The 25,297-nt window shown below is 39.6% G+C and overlaps 1 protein-coding gene across 1 annotated transcript in view; it reads right to left on the bottom strand.

The window, feature by feature from the left end:
• Nucleotides 1-19,462: 19,462 nt before the first annotated feature.
• The window catches only part of LOC149281741 (serine/threonine-protein kinase MARK2-like), a 45,445-nt gene continuing 39,610 nt past the window's right edge, over nt 19,463-25,297 (bottom strand). Inside the window, exons 16-17 of the mRNA XM_089499019.1 lie at nt 20,678-20,722; nt 19,463-19,814 (exon numbers count right to left, since the gene is read on the bottom strand). Coding sequence (XP_089355145.1) covers nt 19,463-19,814; nt 20,678-20,722 — 397 coding nt within the window. The remainder of the gene's footprint in view (nt 19,815-20,677; nt 20,723-25,297) is intronic.

The raw sequence follows: 25,297 nt of genomic DNA, 5'->3' as shown, positions 1-25,297 counted from the left end.
ATATATATATATATATATATATATCCCGTAGAACTTAATAACAATATGGTAACGTGTTATATCAATACTAGAGCCCGAGCTACATATCAAAAAGACTCACAACAAAAACATACATACAAGGTATGACAAAAGCTCAAAGAAAGAAATACAAAACACATCATAGATACACCTAAACATAATTGATAATGTTTAGCCTAATAAAAAAATATTTCCATAATAATCCATCATTTAAATCTCATAGGTGGAGAAATGAGAACAACAAAAATAGACAATTATAAAAGCTGCTACTTGGGGTCATAGGGGCATGTGTTCCTACCTTTAGATACTCAATATTCTATATTATCCTATCAAGAATGTGTAACGGTCAATACTTTCAGGCATCCAGGTTATTTCCCCCAAAGGGCAAAGAGAGAGAGAGAGAGGAAAAAAAACAACTGAGAAAATATAGAATACATATTTAAAAAAATAATCTATTCTAAAGCTATTTCTAGTTTTTCTAACCAGGAATCCCATACCGCTGATTTCTTTGCAGAATAGAAATATATTTTGTATAGTTGTTTTTTCCATTTTGATCTGAAATTTCAACTGTGAAATAACCCTATCCCATGGAATAGATTTTGTTTCCAAAGGCGGACAATCATTAATTTTACGGCAATAAAACAATGGATAATAAATTGTTTCTCCTTAACACTAAAATTTGGCCATTCCAGAAGTAATAAAGCAGTAACAGGGGATCGCTTAATAGTCTTAGATGTTAAAGTAAAGATAAGGTCATATATCTTAGAACACAGGCTTTTTACACCAGTTCCACCAAATGTGGACAAAATGTCCCTTTTCCAAGTTGCATCTCCAGCAAATAACAGAACAATTGGTGTACATCTTATTGAGCCTTGTAGGGACCAGGAACCAATTATTTTAAATTTTAAATTTAATTTCTGCCAAAGACAACAAATGAATAGTTATCGTAACATCAAACAGAGATTTGTACCAATTGTCCGGATCGATCTTAATATTTAATTCTGTTTCCCAAATGGGGATGGCAGGAGGAATTTTCGCTATCGCAGAATAAGCAAAATTAATTAAGTCCAGACTTTTAGTTAGCACTCTATTAACGGTGTTGCCTGTAAAGATTTCTGGGTACGTGAAAGAAACTTGTGATTAGATTTTATTGACCATTATCTATCTAAGATAAACTTTCCTCAGATCTCCCTAGAACAGAGAGCTGCTTTAAATGAAGAAATAAAGTCAGGTTAGCAATTTCTAAATTAAACAAATATAAAACTCCAGGTCCAGACAGCTTTACGAATTTGTTTTTTAAGACATTTAGCCAACAAATCCAGGAACCATTGACTACAGGCAAATTTCCTAATGAAATGATCAGAGCCAACACCCCCCTATCCTTAAACAAGGTAAAAAATCTACAGATATCCCTATGGCTAGGTTTCCACTTGGTTTTTTTTTAGCTAAAAACGCCCATAAAAACGCCAATAGCGCCACCTGGCGTTTTTTTTAGTGAAAAAACGCAGCAGCCAGATGTTAGCTGTTCTTCAATAGGAAATCGCAGAATGCCATATCCACTTGGCGTTTTTTTGTTTGGCGTTTTTTCAGTCCTCTTTGGCGTTTTTCTGCTTTTTTGGGCTCTGTGGCAGTTTTTCAAAATCGCAGCATGTTGACACTCTGGCGTTTTTTGCAAGGAAATCTTGGTGTTTTTCTCCAATAGAAGTCTATGGGAGAGAAAAAACGCCATGAAAAAGCCATGTGGGTTTATTGCCTTGGCGTTTTTTATGGCGTTTTTTCCACAGTTACAATGCAGAGGATGGACCCAGTATCGGTGTGTCCTACGAGAAATAGGCTGGAAACAAACAGTTTCACACAAAACAAAGTTCATATTGAATTTTACACCATTTGGAACAAACATGCCATTACAAACAAACATACGCGACGCATCAACTGGATCCTGCGTGCCAAAAGCAACAGCAAACAATTTGCACCATCATTTGGGGCCAATCTTCCTAGAGGAGCAGACATTCGGAATAAAGCAGGCCTTACAAACCACAGAAAAGTGACAAAAGGGTCCGCCGGGGCGTAGAACTCTACCAAGTAAATGACATCAGGTGGCAGATACTTGCCATTTATCCTAATCCCTTTTAGCTGGGTGAAACTTCTAACTTGTAAAGGCTGGAAAAACTGCCTAAGGTCAAAAAAAGCAATTTCCACAGAAAGGCTAAAACGCCAGAAAAAACTCCAGAAAAAAACGCCAAAACGCAGGAAAATGCAGTGGCAGTTTTCTTGGCGTTTTTCATCAAGAAAAAAAACGCAGGACAAAAACCCAAGTGGAAACCTAGCCTAAGAATCTTTTTGATCAAAATGTTGAGGGCTTTAATTTTGCACAGCTTGTTGCTTGTTATATTTTCTATTGCTTTTAGGGGGCACATGGCATTATCATTGAAATGTAAAAACCTGCAAAGGCTTTCATGAATCTGGGAATAGTAATAGTGAAATTATATTTGTGGAATGCCAGAACTCACTGTAGCATGAGCCTGAGTGAGTTGCCATATGTTGTAAGGGATACCTATTTATCACCAATATTTATAGAACACTCATAAGGGAAGTAGAAGGAAGAAATAAAGTGAAATGTGGGAATCTCAGTGATCACCAATCTTGGTGGTACTCAAGAACACGATCAGTGAATGCCATTATAGAAGGCAGCAAGAGGGCAACAGGTGCATTGCTCGAAGTATCAGACCATGATTGCATGGTCCTCAGATGTTATAGGGTGGGTTCATCTACCGGAGAGGTACAACGTTCAAAAGGCAGGATTACTAAAAAAAAAAAATAAACATTTTTGTTTTTAAGCTTTAAAATATTTCACAAAAAATTAAAACACTACACTGTCCCCAATTTTCCATTTCCCACAAAACACATTAAAACCCTAAACACTACCCCCTATTGTTCTGCAACTTGAAGTCCTCTTGAACATGGGCAATACAATGTATAACAATACCCTGTAAACATTTACCTTGCTACATGTGATCACTGCGATTGGTGACCACAATGAACATGTGCCTTTGATATTTAAAGCAATGCATTAGCTTACCCTACACCTTGAGCTGGTGGGTAACATTTACACAGTAGGGCACCTTCTGTAGGCTGTATCAGATAAGGGAGTGTAAAAAAGGGGTTCTGCAAGTGGAGGACATGAGCCAGGAGCAGTTAACACCCACCTATACTAAGACAGCCTTTTCTGCTATTTGTGGCAATAAGTCACCAAAGTAGAGAAATAATTCCTTGGTTTCTAGAGACGCATAAGCACATATGTTCTTAGCGAGAGAGTGGGAGTCGTTAAACAGCTTCAATGTTTTAGCCATAATGTTTAAGTTTTTAGAAAATCTCTGAGGTACATGTCTGTTTTAAGGAAAAAGTATTAATTTTGACTGATGCAATGCACTTATTGTGCCGATTATTAGAACCTGATTTGAGTGTTTCCTTAATGCAGAGTCAGTGGTTCAGCTTCCAACACTGAAGTAGGGACACTGCATGGTCTGTACAGATGCTGCTGGGGTGCCCCCCCCTTCCCTTCACAGGCCAGATCATTTTTTTTCATAACTCACCATAGAGCTATATTAAAGCACAGTTGTTAGGAGACCGTCTGACAGATCTCTTAACAAAATAAAGAGGCACCAGGAGAATTTGCAAGAGTTGTAGTTTGAGTTCATTGATGTTTAAACAGAGGTGTGGTTCTAACTCTACTCATTGTAAAGGGGCCAATACTGGGAGTTTTCTCCAGCTAGAACGTCTGAGCTTTCCCTGTATAATGTACAGTTCAATGTTCAGAAATCAAGTTGATTTCAGGACACATTTTACATGACCATCCAAGCTCTACCTGCAGAAGCAGTTAACTGTATACTTAATACTCTCTCTTTAGTAAATAAACCTCCTTGACTTCAGTATTTATTACGCAGGTCAAAGCCCAATGAGCCATCTCTCCTCCTCCTGTGTTCACTGGATACGGGGTACTGCGCTGTTATATTGTACTTTTGTTACTTTCGGCTGTTCATTTCACTTTGCTACTTACATCTAAGCTACAATGAATGTCCTCATGTAATCCTTACGTGGTAATGTACCGCACATACCTTCCATACATCTGGATATGTTTGTGATACATCTCTGAATGTACTTTGTTGTACAACTGTGACTATATTTCATTGTACTATTATGAATAAAAAAGACTTGAACAAAATTAAAGCCCAATGAGCCACTACATAAACTATACATGTGATGGGAGCACACCTCTCCCATTAGATATAAAGTCCTCACGCAATTTTCCTCTCCAGTGTGGTATCACCCCCTAAGACAGTAAATCACATCATTATTTTGTCCAAAGGTGGGTCCAATGCAGCAGGTTTTATTCCAATAAGAAACTCCTGGTTAAGACAGGGTGTACTTAAGAATTGTACCGTTGTAATCCAAGGTTCAAATATGGACACATACAAAGAAAAATTTAATAGTTGGGGTATCTGGTAGTTAACCTCTTTAGCTGTAATTTCCTTCTCTCATTTACTGTACCCACACAAATTAGTCCTGAATTTTTTTCAGGACAAAAGGGGTTTATTACATACTATTATTTTGATCATATCTAATATAGTATGAAACACATATGGTGAAAAATTGAAAATAATTTTTTTTTTCTATTTGAAAAATATTTTATTCATCTACAAAAGCTAACAAAAACAGTTCTTACAGAGAGCTTCTTTTTTATGTTGATACCTGGTGACACCTGGAGATAGACTCCTCCTCCATACCAAAGACAGGGCAGGGAACTGAGAAGGATCATATCTGCATATTCTCTCCAGACCAGTCTGGGACAACCAGAGTAACTAAAGCTCTTTTATTTCTGATCTTCTAGACGACCCTAGAAATGAGAGTAAAGGGAGAAGAAAAAAAAAACGTAAAATTCACTTGGGAGAGGGCATCTACAGCCAGATGATGATTTTCAGGATTCAGAAAAAAGAAGACAGGAACTTGCAAACCGTGTCTGGATGCCATGATGCCTTCTTTGCACAATCTGAACCCCTTCATCGCAAGGTTTTTCTTCTCTTTCTCCTGGATGCATGGACGCTCTGCTGAAAAAATCTGTTTGATTGTTCCTGATTCCACTGATGTGAGTTGCAGAGAGGGGAAACTGAGTCATTTTTTGCCCATAGACATATCCAACATACATCTAACGAGACGCTGATGTATGCTACTACTTTTTTTTTTTTGTTTAGAGCCCGAGGTGCGTGCTCCTTTGGTGCCGCATTCCGTGCATTTTAAGGCAGCAGAAGCCTGATAAACTATTCTAGATCTCCCCGAAGGGAGAATCCAGACAAAATTCCTTCCCCCCGAAGGGTAAGACCCCTTTGAACTTCAGGTCAATCCCCGAGAGTAGAGACCCCTTTATGGATAGAGGGAAGGGGCCATAAGGCTCCCTACACCTCCACCAACTAGCTCAAACTTTCACTGCGGGTGCGGTGTCCAAAAACGTGGTGCCAAATCAAAATCCAAGTGATGACCTCGCCATGATTCAATAACGTGAATTCAGATTCAATTCATAGGCACTCGTGGAAAAACATAGTGAATAAATAAGTGCCCAGCCATTCCTGGCCGTAATAAAAAAAAAATAAAAAAAAAATAGTGCTAATCCACAAGCCCATAAGGGTCAGGGGGAAAAGCGTGCATAGTAACAAAGCTTTTGGTGCAAATCGTGCACTCACAATATTTCACAGTGACATGCAAGCTGTGGGAAAAAAAAGCCACTCCAGCATACACCGGGGCAAATAAGCACCTCGGGCTCCCTGCTACCTCGACCCTAAGGCCAGAGGATCAAGTGTTTCCCCCCTTCCCATAGGGTACTACACTTGATCTGCTTGATTGTCCGAGTTTAGCAGAATGCCTTTAGTATGAACTTCCTTGGTAGTAGGAATCCCAAAATCAAAAGACTGTTTCACTAGTGGAGAGACAATTTACTGGAGCAGGGAGCTGAACCTGATGGTCTAAAGATGATATCTTCTTCCCAAAACTGAAGAATGAACTGCTAAAGATGTCTCATGTGCACCAGAGATCAGGCATATCTTGTGCTGTAATCTTCCCTATGGAAAATGTGTGATAAATTTAAATGAGGAAGCCCTGTTGGTGAAACACTTCTGGTGGACTGAATTACTCTGAACATTGTGACGTACAGACCAAGACCTGCTGCTGAGTGTGTGAGCTGGACTTGAGCTGGTGAGAGGCTGTTCATTTGTTGGACATGCCGGCCTGGTAAACTGCTCTGCAGTGTGTACCAACAAGCTCGGACATACACGTGGACGTGCCAGCCTGGAGCGCCATTATAAGTGCGGCTACACACATGCAAGTCAGGACCACATTAGCAAGGAGTCTTATACCCAATATAATTACTCCATATACATTCAAATGGAGCCCATCTTGTGAGTAATCATGTTAATCATGTAATAAATATATTTTAAGCATACAGATTGTGCCTATTGTATGTTCCTTTTGTTTTCTTCCTTCATTTTCTTCCTGAAGCCATTAACCCTAAGAGCGAAACATCAATTGAATCTCCCTATTTGAACGTTCGTTGATCTTTTTGGATGAATTATTTTGGATGGTTTTCGTGAACTGAGTAGTATTAGATTGGACGTTGCTAAACTTAAGTATTCATTTATTTATCTATTTTTTGAGTTGTTGATTTATTTAAATATATCACACATTTTGCACATGAGCATCTAGGAGATTATATGATTTGTTTTTTCATTTTGATATATATTGATATAGTAACAATTTTTTTGCACATATTCATAACTTATTTACTGTCATATATTTGTAGTAAAATATATATTTTTAGTACATAAATTTTTAGTAGTTGACTTTTACTTTAACTTGTTTGTTGCTACTTTTTTTTTTCTACATTTCTGAGATATGACTGCTCAGGGGAGAGACTGTTCTTGCTTGTATAAGCCAGTTCTCCAGACAATGAATGACTGAGATAGCCTGAAGTCATAAATGGGCAGCCACCACAAGCAGCTTCATAAATATTCTTGGAGTTGAAGCGAGACCAAGCAGAAGAGGCTGGAATTGCAGATTGAGAACGTCTGGACCCCAAGGGATGGCAATCCTGATAAAACATTGATAAGCAGGGTGAATAAGGACATGCAGATAAGCATCCTTGAGCTCTACTGATGCCATAAAATCCATTATCTCTAGAGTGGATTTCACAGTCTCTATTTTAAACCTTACATGCTTGAAGTGGCTGTTCAGGAATCTCAAGCCTATAATGAGAGGAAATCCCTGAGGACTTTGGAACTAGAAAATACAGAATAAACTCCCAAACCACTGTCTTGAAAGGGAACTAGAATGAGAGCCTTCAACTGAAGTAATTGTTAGATAGCGAGCAGGGCCAGATTAACCTAGGGGCTGATGAAGCTGCAGCTCCAGGCCCCTATCTGAAAATAGGCCCAGTGAGGGCTGGACTGACTGGGCCGATACGACCGCCAGGAAGGTCTAAGGGAGGGCAAAAGGGGCAGCTGCCTTGAGCTCGCAGCAACCATGGCTGCGGGCGACCCCGAGATCACTTCCGCAGGGGCCTGCTACAGTGTGCAAATAACGTCTCGAACTGCCAGGGATGAAGGAACCCAGCGGAGTCATGTACATCATGTACATCACATGACCCTGCTGCGCGTCTTCTTCCCAGTGGCGTCACTACAGGGGGGGCAATTGCCCCCCCAGGTTATTCCTTGCCCCCGCCGAATTTGGAAGCACCTGTGCTGCCTTAAATGTAGGGTGACCACACGTCTTGGATTCCCCGGGACAGTCCCGGAATGGGACTACATGTCCTGCGTCCCAGGCAGTTTCAATCCTGGACAATGCATTGTCCCGGATTGAGAGCTCTCCTTAGATGTGGATCTCCGTCAAACTGGCTCCACCCACCTCACTGAACGGGGCTGGCATTGCCCACGAAGGTCATTGAGCCACGCTGGCCAGCTGACTCAATTCTATTTCTATTTAAGAAGCCGCCCCCATCGATTCGAAATTCAATTGAGTCAGCCGGTGCCAGCGTGACTCAATGAACTTTGTGGGCGGTGCCAGCCCCTTTCAGTGAGGTGGATGGAGCAAGTTTGGCAGCGGGAACCCAGCAGAGTGCACTGTTTGGGCGCGTGTCTTCAGTCAGGTAAGTTGACAAAACTGGGGGCATGGTTGGCTGGGACAAAGATGGCTATGGGAAACTGGTGAGAAATTCTGTACCCAGTTTCCTATAGGCAGCTTTGTCACTAAATAGCTTCCCATAGTCCCATATTTAGTGACAACGATGCCTATAAGAAACTGGGGGCAAACTCTGTGCCCAGTTTCGTATACGCATCTTTGTTGCTAAATAGCTTCCCATAATCTTATGTCTGTATATCAGGTATCCTCAAGAACTCAATTATGCAACCATTGTGAATAATAAGATAATGTAGAATGAAGCTATTAACACAAACCATGTTGAATCCATTGCCAATCCAAAACCATTGTTGAATCCAGCTGAACTTTTTTTGTGTAATTGTTTTGTTGTGTTTTATTGTGTGAGCACTAAATATCAAGTGGTAGGGTGATGGCACACCAGCTATGTGATGGTAGTAACAGTATTTACTGACAAAGGTGGCTATGGGAAACTGGGGACAAAGATGACCACGGGAAGCTGTTTAGAGACAAAGATGTGTAATATAATGTGGGTGGGCTTTGGGGTGTGCATCCTGTGATCTATGCCTGTAATTTAGGGGGTTTTATATATATACCTAACCTGTAATGCTGTGGTTTTATGTGAATTTCAATTGATCTATACCCACAAAGCTGGGTTTTTGTGTTATTCTGTAGATCCATATCGGCTATGTTTCCATACATTATTTATGTATACCTACAAATACAGTCATATTTAATTGATCATTACCTGCAGTGCTGTTTCCATGCACTTATTTGATCTATACCCTCAGTGTTGAGTTTACATGTGATTTTCAGTTGATCTACACCTGCAATGCTATGTTTCCATACATTTTAATTGTATAACACCAGAAGGTAAAGAAATAAACACGAGATAGTGAACGTGAAAATGAAATAATAAAAAGGTACTTCCTCACAGTACTGCAGCGGCCCAGAATAACACTCCTCTTAGTGTTCAACAGAAAACAACGCAAGTATAGGCGCGCATGTACATGTGTGGGAAAAAAATAAAGAATAATAGTGCAATAAGGTTAAAGGATAAAAACTATAATATATATGTGTAGTGGGTGCACTCACAAAAGTACAGGTGGTCAAGGCTCTTTAGAAAAACATTTTTCTTTATTTCTTCTTCTTTCTAAAGGGTTAATATAAAAAGAGAAAAGGCCAATGGTGCAGTATTTTCCTGTGGTTGTTATAGGAAAGTTAGATTGCACTTACAAGATGGTTGATTGTATCAGGCACTTCAACTCAAAGTCCGGGGTTTAAAAGCAAAAATCCAAAGGAAAGTAGTCCTCGTAGGTAGTCCTCAACGCGTTTCGCCTCTCGGCTTCCTCAGGAGAACAATAATCGTTTCAGCTTTTTGTCAGCAATGAAAGTTTTGTGGTGTTCGTGGGGATTAAGCGTCTATTTATATGTCTAATGTCCGTGTTCCGTTCCGTTCCGTCCGTCGTCTGGCTTCCGGGTGTGTCGTCAGCACGCTTTCTCAGTCGTTGCCAGGCAACCAAGACGCTTTCGCGGTTCCTCCCTCCTGTGTCTCCGGCGTCTCCAAGCAACCGGGACGCTGCGTCTATTCAGTTTCTAGCTCCTCCCGATTGACGTACATTGGTCAATGTATAATGTGTATGTATAGAGAGATACATGTGGAGATGTTTAGGTCTATCTATAGAGAGACATGTATGTTATATAGGGATATTCATTAAGGTCAATATGTAGAGAGACGTGTATTATATTTTATGTAGTAGTTAGATAATTTAATTAATCATTTATAAAAAAATATTTATAAAAAAACATTAAGCAAAAAACCATAAGCAAAAATTGAGCCAAAAATAGATAAAAATAGAGATATTATTATGACAGGAGAAAAAAATAATATATCCTAATATTCTTTTGAATATGGCCTGAGATTAAATTATTATGAAATGATGAGATATTAAAAGATTTGAAACCTTACATCTTTAAAACCTTATTTAAAATATTATATTCATTTGAAAAATTTATGTATATAATTGAATCTTACTTTAAAATGGGTAAAAAAATTAATTAAAAATTATTTAAAAAAATTTTAAATTAATAAAAAAAAAAAGGGTTAAAAATCCGATAAATTAATGATACAATTATATATTAATGATCAATTTAATTATAAATGTAATAAAAAATTCATGGATTATAAATTAATAATAAAAAAATAATAAATTTATGGATTAAAAATTAAAATAAAATTATATATAAAATTGTAAAAGTCAGTATATCTAGATCAGTATTTAGACCACCCTTTTTATATGTTTTATATGTCGGAGACACAGGAGGGAGGAACCGCGAAAGCGTCTTGGTTGCCTGGCAACGACAGAGAAAGCGTGCTGACGACACACCCGGAAGCCAGACGACGGACGGAATGGAACATTAGACATATAAATAGACGCTTAATCCCCATGAACACCACAAAACTTTCATCGCTGACAAAAAGCTGAAACGATTATTGTTCTCCTGAGGAAGCCAAGAGGCGAAAACGCGTTGAGGACTACCTACGAGGACTACTTACCTTTGGATTTTTGCTTTTAAACCCCGGACTTTGAGTTGAAGTGCCTCTATACAATCAACCATCTTGTAAGTGCAATCTAACTTTCCTATAACAACCACAGGAAAATACTGCACCATTGGCCTTTTCTCTTTTTATATTAACCCTTTCGACAGAAGAAATAAAGAAAAATGTTTTTCTAAAGAGCCTTGACCACCTGTACTTTTGTGAGTGCACCCACTACACATATATATTATAGTTTTTATCCTTTAACCTTATTGCACTATTATTCTTAATTTTTTTCCCACACATGTACATGCGCGCCTATACTTGCGTCATTATAATTGTATACCTGCAGGATTTGTATGTCTGATTCTGCTTATTTGATCTATACCCTCAATGCTGAGTTCACAAGTGAATTTCAATTGATATATACATGCAAAGCTGGGCTTGTGTGTTAATGTGTTGATCTATACCTGCTATAGGCAGAAGGGTCTAATGATATATATATATATATATATATATATATAAATAATTGGCGGCAGGGGCTAATAGATATGGGCAGCAGGGTCTAATAATAGATATATATTGACAGCAGGGTCTAATATTAAAGAAACTGCCAGTTCAGCTGTTATTTTGAAGTCATATTTCAATTTGAAGTGATAAGTACTTATTATGTAGTTAAAAATGCATGTCTAACGCATATATGTGATGGGGCCATCACATAAATCAATAATAAAGGGAGGGGCTCGCTGAAGGCATTAATACAAATAGTGCTGGCTGAGGCATGAATACACAAGGGGCAAAAACCACTATGGGTGGTATCAACAACAATGGAGTGTGGAAATTCCTGGTGTGTGTGTGTGTTTGGTCATGTTTCCTGGCACTTAATTTAACAGTAGGGACTATTTCATTTTTACTTATCCAAAGATAAAACACCTTCCTGAATTTGTAATGACTTCAGGGGGCAAAACTTTCAAGGCCCAGAAATCATTTAGTGGAAAAGTTAAGGTATTGTGTTATTTACTCTATAATATTTATATCAAGGATTAGTCACACTAAATTGTGGCTTCACGCTTCCAATGTTGAATGACCAAGTATTATGTTAGTCTAATAACCAAAGTATAATTCCATAGCACATTGTTTTTGGGAAAAAAACATTTTTCACTGGTATGATTTTATGGTTGAAATTATGTTTCCCCCCCTATATATTGTTTCTAGAGTTTTCGCCACTGCTGCTTCCCCATGGCAGTAAAACAGAGGTTGTTAGCACAGAATGCGAGCAACACAGAAGGAAGCTGGGGGCCCCTGTGGAAGTCTGTGAGCGGCAGACACATCTGCAGTTCAGGTAAGGGGGTGTGGGAGGCTGTATGAATGAGTATCTGAAGGAATGACTGAGTATATGTGAATAAATATGTGTGATAGCATGGATGTGTAAGTGGGGGCATGGCACAGGCACGCTGTTTTTTGGGCAAGGATGCCACAAGCAGGATGTTTTTTGGGCAAGGATGCCACAGGCAGGCTGTTTTGGGGGCAAAAATACCATAGGGAGGCAAAGATGTCAAGTCCTATGCTTCCGATCTGGATGCCAGGGCTGATTTGATAATAAAGGGGGGCTGGCTAGGAGCAATAAGCAAGGGTGTGGGGGCATTAATTCACAAGGGGTGCTGGCTGGGGCATCACAAACTTTAACTAAAGGGGGCTGTCTGGTGGGATAAATATACAATGCGGGGCTGGCTGGGGGCATAGATACACAATGGGGGGGGGCTCGCTGGAGTGCATAAATACACATGGGGCTGGCGGCATCAATACACAAGGTGGCAGCTGGGGCCATTACACAAATCAATACAAAAGGGAGGGGCAGGCTGGGGGCAAAAATTCACATAGGACTGGCCAGGGGCGATATACAAGGGGGCAAAAACACAAGACATAAGCAGCGTAGAAAAAAATATATATATTTTTTAGCTTAGCCCATCTGGATGCAGGTGTCAGTGTGGCAGAGCCTGTCCTGGTGTGTGTGTTTGTGTGTCCATCTGGCAGTGCCTGTCCTGGTGTGTTTGGGTGTCGGCGTGGCAGAGCCTGTCTTGGTATGTTTGGGTGTCGGCGTGGCAGAGCCTGTCTTGGTATGTTTGGGTGTCGGCGTGGCAGAGCCTGTCTTGGTATGTTTGGGTGTCGGCGTGGCAGAGCCTGTCTTGGTGTGTGTGCTTGGTTGTCGGCGTGGCAGCGCCTGTCCTGGTGTGTGCTTGGTTGCTGGCGTGGCAGAGCCTGTCCTGGTGTGTGTTTGGTTGTCGGCGTGGCAGAGCCTATCCTGGTGTGTGTCTGGGTGTCAGCGTGGCAGAGCCTGTCCTGATGTGTGTGTTTGGGTGTCGGTGTGGCAGAGCCCATCCTAATGTGTGTGTGTTTGGGTGTAGGTGTGGCAGAGCCCGTCCTGGTGTGTGTTTGGGTGTAGGTGTGGCAGAGCCCGTCCTGGTGTGTGTTTGGGTGTAGGTGTGGCAGAGCCCGTCCTGGTGCGTGTTTGGGTGTCGGAGCCCGTCCTGGTGCGTGTTTGGGTGTCAGAGCCCGTCCTGGTGCGTGTATGTTTGGGCATCTGTGTGGCAGAGTCTGTCCTGGTGCGCGCGCGCGTTTGGGTATTGGTGCGGCAGAGCCTGTCCTGGATCAGTGGCAGTAAATTGCGGCTTCAGGAATCCCGTGTATGATGACAGTGTACTGATTACTCCTAATCCCATCATATACGATTCTATCTTGTATTATCTGCCGAGCTCTGATGTCATTTTTATCCAGTACACGTCTATTTTATTTATTTCCATTAAATGGCCACCAAAATCCTCAGCAGCAGGCCCATGATGCTCTTAATCCGGCCCTGCCTCCAGTGTGCATCAGTCAGCTTGTACCTACAGTGTGCTCTAGCCTTGTGCAGTTTTATTTGGCTAAACTTGTTTTAAATGGTTTGTGGACTGACACTGTTTTACTGTTTAGTAATTTAGTATTGACAGAATGACATATAAAAGTTGATTAAAAAAAATTTCCATTGCTTTTTTCATTATCAACAAATTAGCTTTTGCAGTAACGTTGAACCATAATTCTCGAGAAGTAATACTGTGAACCCATGAGTTGGATTGGATAAAAACCGCTGCGTTTGGAAGAGACGGAGCCTGCCTACCACTGGAATAATTGCGTTGAAATGACACAGGCTTGACGTCTTGTTGCTCTTTAGGGAAGGTATCTTCACTCTGCATGGGCATAATAAATTGAGTCTCTATTCTTAGGGCTCATAACTAATTTTCCCTACGGCCCTTCTTTTTTAGCACTTATCCCCAGTAGTCTTCTCAAGCAGGCATTGTAATCTTCTCCAAATATAGATTTGCCACAACCGGAATATTAAGATTTGAAAGTTGGTTTCTGAATGCATTATCCACAGCCCATGTTTTAAGTCACAACACATGTTTGGCTGCCACAAATAAAGTCAAAGCTCTTAAGACGTGAATAGACTTAATAGAGGCATCAAATAGATAGTTCACTGTAGTCTACAAGTCTAATGTAGTATTCTTAGACACTCTCATAACAGCCACGTCTACTTTAGGAGTGCTCCATAACCGAGTAAGGTCTTCGTCGAAAGGGAAAGGATATCTAGTTCTCATAGAGAGATTGATTCTGTTATCTGAATGGTTCCACTCCTGAGTAATAATGTAAGACAGGACTGGAAAATAAATTAGTATTTAAACTTTAACTTGATCCAGAAAATCCAGCTCAGAATCAGAATCCTGCATAGTGAGGCAGATCAGGAAAAGTAGCAAAGGAGTGAGAACTGTCTAAAGAAACAGAGACCACGGGAGTCATTTTCTACCCCCAGCGGGTTTGGAGTCTGCCGCAGCCTTAAGACGTGAAGAACGCAATTTTCTTCTGGCATCCTCCAGAACATTATGGCAACCAGAACATTATGGCAACCAGAACAGAGCATAGCACATGTTTAATCTTCATGGGAGACACTTGGGGCTGAACATTAAGTGATGCAACAGAACCAAACACACCAACACAACTTACATGAGCCGTCGGAGACATATTAAATAGGGAGGCAAATACAAAAAAAATACAATGTGCAAGCAATCAATAAGCTGCAAAAGCTGTGTGAAAGAGGACCATAGCTGGATAGAACACAAAAATTAGGCTTGGATCGCACAGATGGGAGACTGGTAAGTCGACTACCCTTCACCGGGGGTTGTCCAAGGAACCAGACCCTCCCTAAGCTAGTTTGAGCAGGGCCCTCCTCACCTGTTGTCTCAGTTAGTCAATTTGTTATGTTACATACTACTTGGTGTATCCTGTCTACCCACTGTACAGCGCTACAGAATTTGATGGCGCTATATAAAACAATAAATAATAATAGAGCCAAAGAAGAAAAAAAAAAAAAAAGGGGCAGAGAAAAAACAAACAAAAAAACACAAGTTATTCAAGAGGGTAGGGGTTTTTATGTTAGAGACCTGCCCTATCTCAGGTATGGAGGAGGAGTCTATGTCCAGGTATCACCAGTGATTGCAGGTAAAACCTGCTTAAATAAATTTTAACATTTGTCTTGAGTTTAGAAATACATAAAAAAACATTGGGTAGGTTATAAGGCAAAAGTACATATTGCTATTTAAAAAACAATTATTTTTCAAAACTGGTAATTCCTCCCCCATGTCCTATTTGGGGCATTGTTGAAGCCAATTTACCCCAACAAACCATATGTTTGAAAACAAGGCACCCCAGGGTATTTCAGGTGCTAGTATTTTAACTCTTTTCATGCACTTCTACCAGCCTTTGTCAAACTTTGTGATGGTGATTGTTTGGTATTTCTCAAACACCCCCATATGTGTTTAATACAAAGAAAAAGCTCAGATTATTGTGCCTGGAGTACCCCTAAAGATTGGAAGACTACAGCAATGACTTCTCACACAATATAGCATGCAAGGTCATAGCATAAATAAAGATTCTGCCAATGGTGTCAATAAGTGTGAAGACACAGTCAAAATGCGGCCTTATTTCCAACAATATGACACTCAGGGCATCTAACATCATCAGTGGATATCATCACCATATTTGGTTCAATGTTTGGCTGGGAGACGCAACGCTGGAGTGCTGTTAAGAAAGAAAACACAGCAGCCTGTGCACATGGAAGTAACCAGGAAGAAACAACAAAAGGAGTGGGGGCAGTGAACCAACCAGTGGATCACATGTTGTACTTCTGCAAGGACCAAAAGTTTATTAGACCAAAGTTCCAAAGGCTTACACCATTGACATTACACATAATTTAAATAAACTGTTAGTTTACTCCTGCCCACAGCAGGTTGCTGCAGGTTAGTAACAGAGTTCCCATCTCTGCTGATCAGTATATGCCAATAACTTTTCTACAGTTTTGAAAAGCACTGTGAAGATGCCTGAAGATGCTGGGGCCACAGCAAAATTGTTTGTTTTTCCTTTGCGTGTATATAACTAACGTTTCAATAACAGGAAAGCAAAGGTAAAGTTCTGACAATAGGTGGAAACTAAGAATTGAAGTGCTACCTCAAAGCAAAGTAGTAGCTCTTTCCTACCTCAAAGGCAGCTCATATAATTTTAGCAATATATGTGATCCTTAAGAGTTGAATTTCCCACAAACCCGATGCAAATTTCTATTGCATTCCCACCTCAATATTCCTACTGGAGTGGAGTGCATACAAATCCCACTGCTGTAACAGAATCTAGCTAGAAGAGAAAAGGTTTAAAACAGTCAAATGTTAAACTGCTAGATTTAGAAAACAACCCACTACTCTTACTTTTATAGAAAAACAGATTTGTGAGGTTTGGGGGGAAAAAAAGCATGAACACACTTCTATGCATATAACTGAAACAACTGATCAACACCCTGTCCCTCACATGTGGTAACATATATATGTGTGTTTACTATAAACCATTTTTAATGAAAACAAGGGATTTTGAACTGGGAGTTTGTCCCATGTTAAGTTGCAGCCCCTATAAGCTTTTCAGTAAATAAATGTTCTGTAACATGGCTCATTTATATTGATAACCTCCATGTTTCTTCTGGGTCAATCTTCTATTTTATCTACCAGTTTCTGTGGTTATGATTGGCCGCAACAGAAAAAGAACGTGAAATCTACAAACGTTCAGGTTTAATTTGCAAAATGTTGTCTGAGACCAGTAATACATGTTTTTTTTTTTTTAAAGCAGCGGGCTTTGTAATGTTGAAAGAATTCAAGAACCAATCATGACAGATGCGTGTGTATGTATTATATATTGTATGTATATATATATATATATATATATATATATATATATATATACACATACATACATACACACACACACACAAAAACGCTTGAACTAAATTTCAATGTGGAGCAGTTAGCACAGAAACCAGTGGAAGATTCCTGCTGATCATGCTGCCTTCTTGCGCTTGATTTTAAAAAGGAACTGTCACATCTGAGAACACCATAATATACAAGAAAATGCCAATTGCATTTTTAATGTTCTGTTTCTGAAACAGATGTAAATACCCCAGCTGACATCACATTTGCCTCCACAAAACGACAACATTTCACATGATCCCTTAGCAATCTGTGTGAACTCTTACTTTCAAGCGAGTATGAACATTTAACACACTGTTTGTTCAACAAGCATTGCATCGGATGATAATGCACATACCTCCTACACAAGAGATTCACAACATTGTGAGAATAGCAGTGAGGAACCACAATTACTTGAGAAGAAAATAATTAACATGTAACTTCAGAAAGATGGCAAATCTCACAGCACAGAAAAATAGCCATAACTTTAAACTGGTATTAAAATGAGAAAATCTTGTTAACAGGTGAACCAATTAGAACGGAGGATAATCTAGAATGCGGCAGTTCCTTTTTAAATAAAACCCAATCAGTTCCTACCAAGTTCTCTTTACGACTGGTCACAGGTTACTGCACGCTCATGAAAACACAACAGCTACAGGAGATAGCTGGGATTTACTTAGGTCTGCTCATTATATATATTTATATGACATAAGAACAGACTTTCTAAACCATCGGTAGTGACAGAAGGGCACAAACAAATATGTGATTCAATGAACGGAGCATGAGTTTTGCGGCTCTTACACTCTTCAGTACATGGATTAATAAGTATGCTGTTATTTAGAAAAAAAAAACTATTCTGAAGGTTTGTTTTTTTTAAATCAAAAATAAACGAAGAAAGGAATATATTAATGTGTCGCTTAGATAATTGTGGTTGTTGGGAAAAAATAGCAGTTTGCTTTTAAGTTTTTAAAAACTGGCATAAAAACACCATTTGGAGTGAATATTACACTTGTTTTCTTAGCATGTGCGTTATTTCATGCATTTTGATATTTCAAGTGTAAACAGAATGCTAAACCTCATCGTAAACCATCAGATCGGCATGGGTATCGAAAAAGAAAAAACTACACAACACATCAATAAGTCAGAATATTGTGGCAAAATTAAGAATGTCGCTTTTTCAAACACCAATGACATCATTCACACACAAACAAAAGTAACTTTTGAGTGGTCAGTAACGGACACACAAACACAGCTTTCCCTGCAGGTGAGGTGGTGGTAAGATGCCATTTACCAGAACATATTTTCTACAAACTGGTAATCCCCTAGTAAAAGGACTTCTCAACTAAAGTAAATTTTGATTCCTCATGGCACAGAATTATTCTTAAATTCAAGAACACATTGTTACAGACTTCATAGCTGGTATGGTTACTACATTATCCAGAAAGAGTTGCGTATGCCAGATATTGTGGCACAGCTACTCATTGCCCAATGTCTTGCAAAAAATATGGAAACTTTGAAATTGTAGGAGGAAGTCTCAAGGGGTTGTGTGACAGTAACATTCTAGTGAGGGGTATGAGGCATTCAAGTCTCCAACTGCATATTCAAAAAGTCATAGGTGAATTTGTGTGGTTAGTAGGAAATCCAGTGTAAAATGACCTGTGTACTTGAATAAGTAATTCTGTACATACTACACTGAACCAGATGCATCAAATGCATTGATATTTACTGTGGGAATAAATAAATAATAAAAATAAACCTACATTTATATTTATTTATAAAACAATTTTCCTGCCAGGTTTCCTCCATACAAATTCAGCCATCTGCACAATCTTTCTCCACACATGTGCGTCTGCCTGTACCTGTATATTGAGAGCACCCTGAGCTATTATTTCAGTGTCTAAGACATGATTTTAAACTTTCTGTACAATATGACTTGAAACTTGCCTGTGGTCATTTAAGAGGGGGTGCAAAGTCCATCTGACCCCATGCCTGTCATATCATTAAGCAGATGATTGCTAATATGTACCAGAGAAAACTGCAGCACACAGCTGAAATACACAAAGATTTGTGGAGGGGTTTAATGTTCTATGTTTTATCCTTCCACCCCTGCCATATTATCTATTATATAATCTGAGTCCCATTCCCAATTGTTTAAAAAAAAAAAAAAAAATACAAATCTATTCCAAATAAAATACCCTCAAAACCTACAATGAAAGGAGATGTAATTTCAGCCATCTCAGTTGGTTTTCTTGTTCAATCCCTTATTCCTTTTAGAACATAGCACAAGAGTAGATGAGACATTTCTGTACTTTGTACAGAGTTTTGAAGGGCATTAAGGGTGGTGGCAAAGTGTCATGTTTCAGTCTAGTTTCTTCCTCAAAGAACGGAAGCCTTGTTAAAGCTTTAGCTCGTTGGCAATTTTTGTGGCAATGTTCTTAAATGCCATAGATGTGCCAGAGATCCGCTTAAAACGTACACCATTGAGTGAGAGGCGCGGAAGCTTGCACACTTCCATCTCCCATTGCACAAAGTTGTCGTTTCCAGGGGAGCCATGAACACAAAGCAGCATGTACTTTTCTTGCGGTTCATACTGGCAATTATTAGCATCCAGAACCTTGCGAATCTCATTCATCATCTCATTTGGCTCCATCGAGCTGGTGGTTTTCATGCTCCAGGTGAAGCGTAGAGAGCGTGGCTTTGAGTCTCGCAGGTCTTCTTTCTCCTTGTCAACTACTGTAAGCTGTGGCCTGCAGATGAAAATCAGGACATCACACATCTTGCAATCAAGTGTTTTATAACATAGTAGAAGAAAAAAAAAAAAATAAAAAAAAATTCTATTTCAATTAATAAATGTAATACTGACATTTTTACAGCAGATAAAAATACACTATACTAACCATATATTACAGAGCAGACAGTGGCAGAAATAAGATATTACCATTTTTATCTTTATTGGAATCATAACGTAGAAGAGAACTGTTTCAAGACATTAGTACAGTTAACCTGCCTCCACTGACAGAACATTTTTTTTTTTTTTTTTTTTTTTTTTTTTTTTTAAGAGGATAATATATTGGACTATTACATGTTACGGATTTGTTTTCTTATAATTGCAAAGATCGTACCCTGTAACATACGTACTAGATAAACCTACAGTTTTGCAATGGTAAAACAAAAAATCTGACCATAAAAATATAATTCAAGACAATTCTGTACAAGATAAGTTGGATGATACTGTTAGATGTTTGTCTACATTATATAGTTATTGTTAGTAAGTCTGAAGTAGTAGTATATTTGACTGTGTTGCTCTGCAGCAGTATAAGCTCACACAAAACGTAAGAGAAAGCAACAGTGAAAGCCCAGAGAATACTACTGAAATAAACAGGTGAAACAATGGTATGGGGTTGGAAAGAAACTAGAACAAAGAGCCCAATGAGAGGAAAGTGTCAAAGGTGAAAATTAATGAAAAGGTGGAAAGATCAGAAAAAAATATTGTAGGTGAAAAATCCAAAACACACATTTGGGGAAAAGACTAAAACAGAAGTTAATTGTGAAGGGAAATTTATGTACGAGCATTTTTTATTTTTATATAAATGGAATAGGGCTCTCTCACCTGGTGCTCTCCCCTCGATCTTTCCCTTCAGGGTCGTTTGGGCTCCTCAAAAGAGAGAGGTAAAAAAATTCAGTGTGAACTATAAACTCTGCAGAGTCTGGAATGTCTTTTGCAGAATCCCTCACATAGAGCAAGAGCATAAAGTCAAATTATGACAAGACTGTACTTCTAAATATATTAGATATAAAATCTCTAATCAGATTTACTGCAGACATGATTTGGGATAAGTTGAACACAAGTCAAATATAACTATAAATGCAGTCTAAATATAATTACAACAAATCAGGCATTCAAAGGTTAACAGAGTATCTTAATTTTGGCATTTTCTATCAACCAGATTTGCATATAATACGTTCCACAGTCAGCAATGCATGCTGAAAGTTGAGTATGTGTAAATATAATGTGTCATGTGTGTCCCATGATTTCAATGGGAGCACTTTTCTACACTCCTGCACACCGGTGTCTCGAGTATATGTTAATTTCCCCTCTTTAAATAAGTAATCCAATAAAAGCACTTTGTAACTATTTCATATGGATTGGACACCAGAGTGTCCCCTTAACGACCAGGCTTATTTTTTCTTTTTGTACCCTTTGGGACCGAGGCTGTTTTAACACTTTTGCAGTGCTTGTGTTCAGCTGTAATTTTCACCCATTTAGTGTACCCACACATTACATTTTTTTTCCCGGACAAGATGGGCTTTCTTCAGATACCATTTTGATCATATCTTATTTACTATAAAAAAAAAAAACATGGTGAAATTTTGTAAGTTATAGGGCAATAAGCACAAGTAGCGTTTTATGATTTTCAAACCTTTTTTCCCAAATCTGGTCATTCTGCCTCTATCTCCTCTTTGGAACATCTTTGAAGCCAGTTAACGCAATTTATGGCCATTAAACCATATCGTTTTTGAAAACTAGACACCCCAGGGTATTTCAAACTGTAACCCTTTCCATGCACTAATTATACAACCACGCGTCGTCAAACTTTGTAATAGTAATTTAAAACAAAAAAACCACAAATTGTAATTTAGTTATAAATATACAGGTCCTGGTATAGGTCACTGTCAAACAACACCCCAATATGTGTTCAGCAACATCTCCTGAATATGGTGGTACCCCAACATGCATAGATTTGTCAGATTATTTGGCTGGTAAAAGGCTACACAGACTTTTAGCATTTGGTCATTCTGCCTCTCTCTCCTTTTTGGAACATCTTTGAAGCCGGTTAACTCAATTTATCCCCATGAAACCTTATATTTTTGAAAAGTAGACACCCCAAGGTATTTCAAATCATGGTATTTTAACCCTTTTCATGCATGATATTCTACCACCAGCCTTTGCCAAAGTTTGTGGTAGTATTTTTTTTTCCACACAAATTGTAATTCATGAATTCATAGCTCCTGGTATGCGTCACTAGCAACGCCCCCCCAATATGTGTTCAGCAACATCTCCCCAAATGCATGGGTTTGTCGGGTTGTTTGTGATTTAAAATGCCACATTTGAGAAGTGCGCTTTTTTTCCCCTCCATTTTGGTCAGTCTGTGCCTATGCCTTATCTTTGAGCCTGGCTACTCCAATTTACTCCATCAAACCATTCATTTTTTATTAAATTATACACCCCTTGGGTATTTGAAATGCTTTTATTTTAACTATGTTGGGATTTTTGACAGTGGCGTCGGCAGGGGGGGGCCAGAGGGGGCCATGGCCCCCCCTACATCATGCTGTGCCCCCCGGTGTGCCCCCCCAATTGAAACCGTCTTTTTTTTTTTTTTTTAATAGACCCGGAGGAGAGAGTGAGAGGCGCCGAGCGGTTGCTGAGGAATAAGTTCTCAGCAACCGTTCGGCGCCTCTCACTCTTCTCCGTGACCGAGAGGCCTCTTCCTGGTTCGCAGTGCCGGCATTTCAAGCCGAGCGCCGGTATATGTCGTCATATCCGGCGCCCAGCAGTGAAGCCGGCAGAACCAGGGATACAGAGACCTCGCGATCTCACCGCTGGACAAGCCCAAGGTAAGTGAACTTCAAAGGGGGGGTTAGAAAGTTAGGAGGGGGTTAGAGAGTCAGAAGAGGTAGATAGGAAGTGAGAAGGGGTAGATAAGGATAGATTGGGAGGGAGAGGGGGTAGATGGGATAGATTGGGAGGGAGAGGGGGTAGATTGGGAGGGAGATGGGATACATTGGGAGGGAGAGGGGATAGTTAGGATTGATTGGGAGGGAGAGGGGGTAGATAGGATAGATTGGGAGGGAGAGGGGGGTAGATAGGATAGATTGGGAGGGAGAGGGGGGTAGATAGGATAGATTGGGAGGGAGAGGGGGGTAGATAGGATAGATTGGGAGGGAGAGGGGGGTAGATAGGATAGATTGGGAGGGAGAGGTCTTTATGGGACAAAAACGGCGTACGTTCAGCTGTTTGGGGACAAAGTTGACATAATGTGTAATTTGGGTGCTGGTCAGGTTCTATGTGGGCAGTGTGGACACCAGGGTTGGCTTTGGGGTGTGTGACCAGTGATCTATGCCTGTAATTTAGGGGGTTTTATCTATACCTTTAACGCAGAGTTTATATGTAATTTCCAATTGATTTATATCTGCAAAGCTGGGTTTTGTGGCATTCTGTTCATCTGTATCGGCTATATTTCCATACATTATTAATGTTTACCTGCAAATATAGGATTTGCATGTCTTATTCAGTTGATCAATACACATGGAAACAGCACATGCAACTGAATGAGATTAAAAAAAACCTTGTATTTGCAGGTATACATAAATAATGTATGGAAACATAGCATTGCAGGTATAAACCAACAGAACACACAAACCCAGCATTGCAGGTATATATCAACTGGAAATCACATGTACACTCAGCACTGAAGGTTTCCATGTGTTGATTATTTGATCTAAACCTTCAGTGCTGAGTGTACATGTGATTTCCAGTTGATATATACCTGCAATGCTGGGTTTGTGTGTTCTGTTGGTTTATACCTGCAATGCTATGTTTCCATACATTATTTATGTATACCTGCAAATACAAGGTTTTTTTTAATCTCATTCAGTTGCATGTGCTGTTTCCATGTGTTGTTTATTTGATCTATACCTGAACTACAGGGTGTAAGTAAAAGAGCGCTATGGTTTAGTGAATGAGGGGACAAAGGGACTCTGGGGATGAGGACCTCTCAATGTCACGGTGCAGTCAGAAGGAGGGAACACTGCACTGACTCTCACTGTCTTCCCCTGATCTGCAGTCAGTGTGGCAAATATATTGGCAGCAGGGTCTAATATTAATATATATTGGCTGCAGGGGCTAATATTAATATATATCGGAAGCTGGGACTAATGTTTATATATATCGGCAGCAGGGGCTAATAATATATATTGGCTGCAGGGCCTATTATCAATAAATATTGGCTGCAGGGGCTAATATTTATATATATTGGCTGCAGGGACTAATACTATATATCGGCAGTAGGGGCTAATATTAATATACGTTGGCAGCAGGGTATAATTTCTATGTATATCGGCAGCAGGGTATAATATAAGTATGTATCCACAGCAGGGGCTAATAATATATATCCGCAGCAGGGGTTAATATTAATATATATCGGAAGCAGGGTGTAATATTTCTATATATCTGCAGCAGGGTCTAATATTTATATATATTGTCAGCAGGGGCTAATATTAAAGAATGAAAAATAACTGTCACTTTAGCTGTTATTTTGAAATCGTATTTTAATCACAGTCTTTACTTCAAAGAGATAAGTGCATATTATGTAGTTAAAAATGCACGTCTAACGTGTGTGTGTGTGTATATATATATATATATATATATATATATATATATATATATATATGTGTATATGTACCGTTTTATAATTGGCCCCCCTACTTTGGTCCCTGGCCCCCCATGTGCCCCCCCTAAATATGAAACCTGGAGATGCCACTGATTTTTGAGAAGATAAAGCGCTAATTTTAGCACTTGCTCAAAATAATAAACTATTTTTTGTTTCAGTTATTTTATTTTTATTTTTTTACATTTTGCTGGTACTGGATGATTCCTCTGGTGACATCACTGCATAATTATTTTAGCACATTTTTTTTTCAGCAATTTTTTTTTTATATTTTACTGATCACATTGTGATTAGAAAGCTGGGCTCCATTGACTTGCATGGTTGAATGCAGTACCTGTATTCAACCTACAAGTGGAGCCAGATTCTCAGGATGGTATGGAGAGAACCGCCTGAGGACTCGTTTCAATTTTTTTTTTTTAAAGGGCCCCGCCATCTTGTGAGTGGCAAAATCACTCGCAGCGGCGTTTGTGACCACTCTCCGGAGCGGTCACGACACATCCTGGGGTGGGTGTTTGGTGTCGCTAAATGCCTCGATATCATTTCAGCGACATCATTGAAGTTTAGGAGGTGATCGTTGCCTCCTAAACAGATCTACACGCTGCCCGGACTAAGCACCGGGGACTCAGATGCAGGGGACCTGGATCCTCCTGTGTTACCCCCCCCCCCCCCCCCCCACTTACCGGTGCTTCTGAGTCCCCGGTGCTTAGTCCGGGCAGCGCGTAGAGCTCTACGCGATTCACGTAGACAACTTCTGCTCAAGCGCGTAGAGCTCTACATGCTGC

This window comes from Sceloporus occidentalis, unplaced genomic scaffold (genome assembly GCF_023333645.1).
Source record: "Sceloporus occidentalis isolate IW3139 unplaced genomic scaffold, rSceOcc1.0.p SCAF_128, whole genome shotgun sequence".
In the NCBI taxonomy this organism is placed as follows: domain Eukaryota; kingdom Metazoa; phylum Chordata; class Lepidosauria; order Squamata; family Phrynosomatidae; genus Sceloporus; species Sceloporus occidentalis.
The sequence above is the reverse complement of the archived record's forward strand: the minus strand, read 5'-3'. Positions and strand labels throughout refer to the sequence as shown.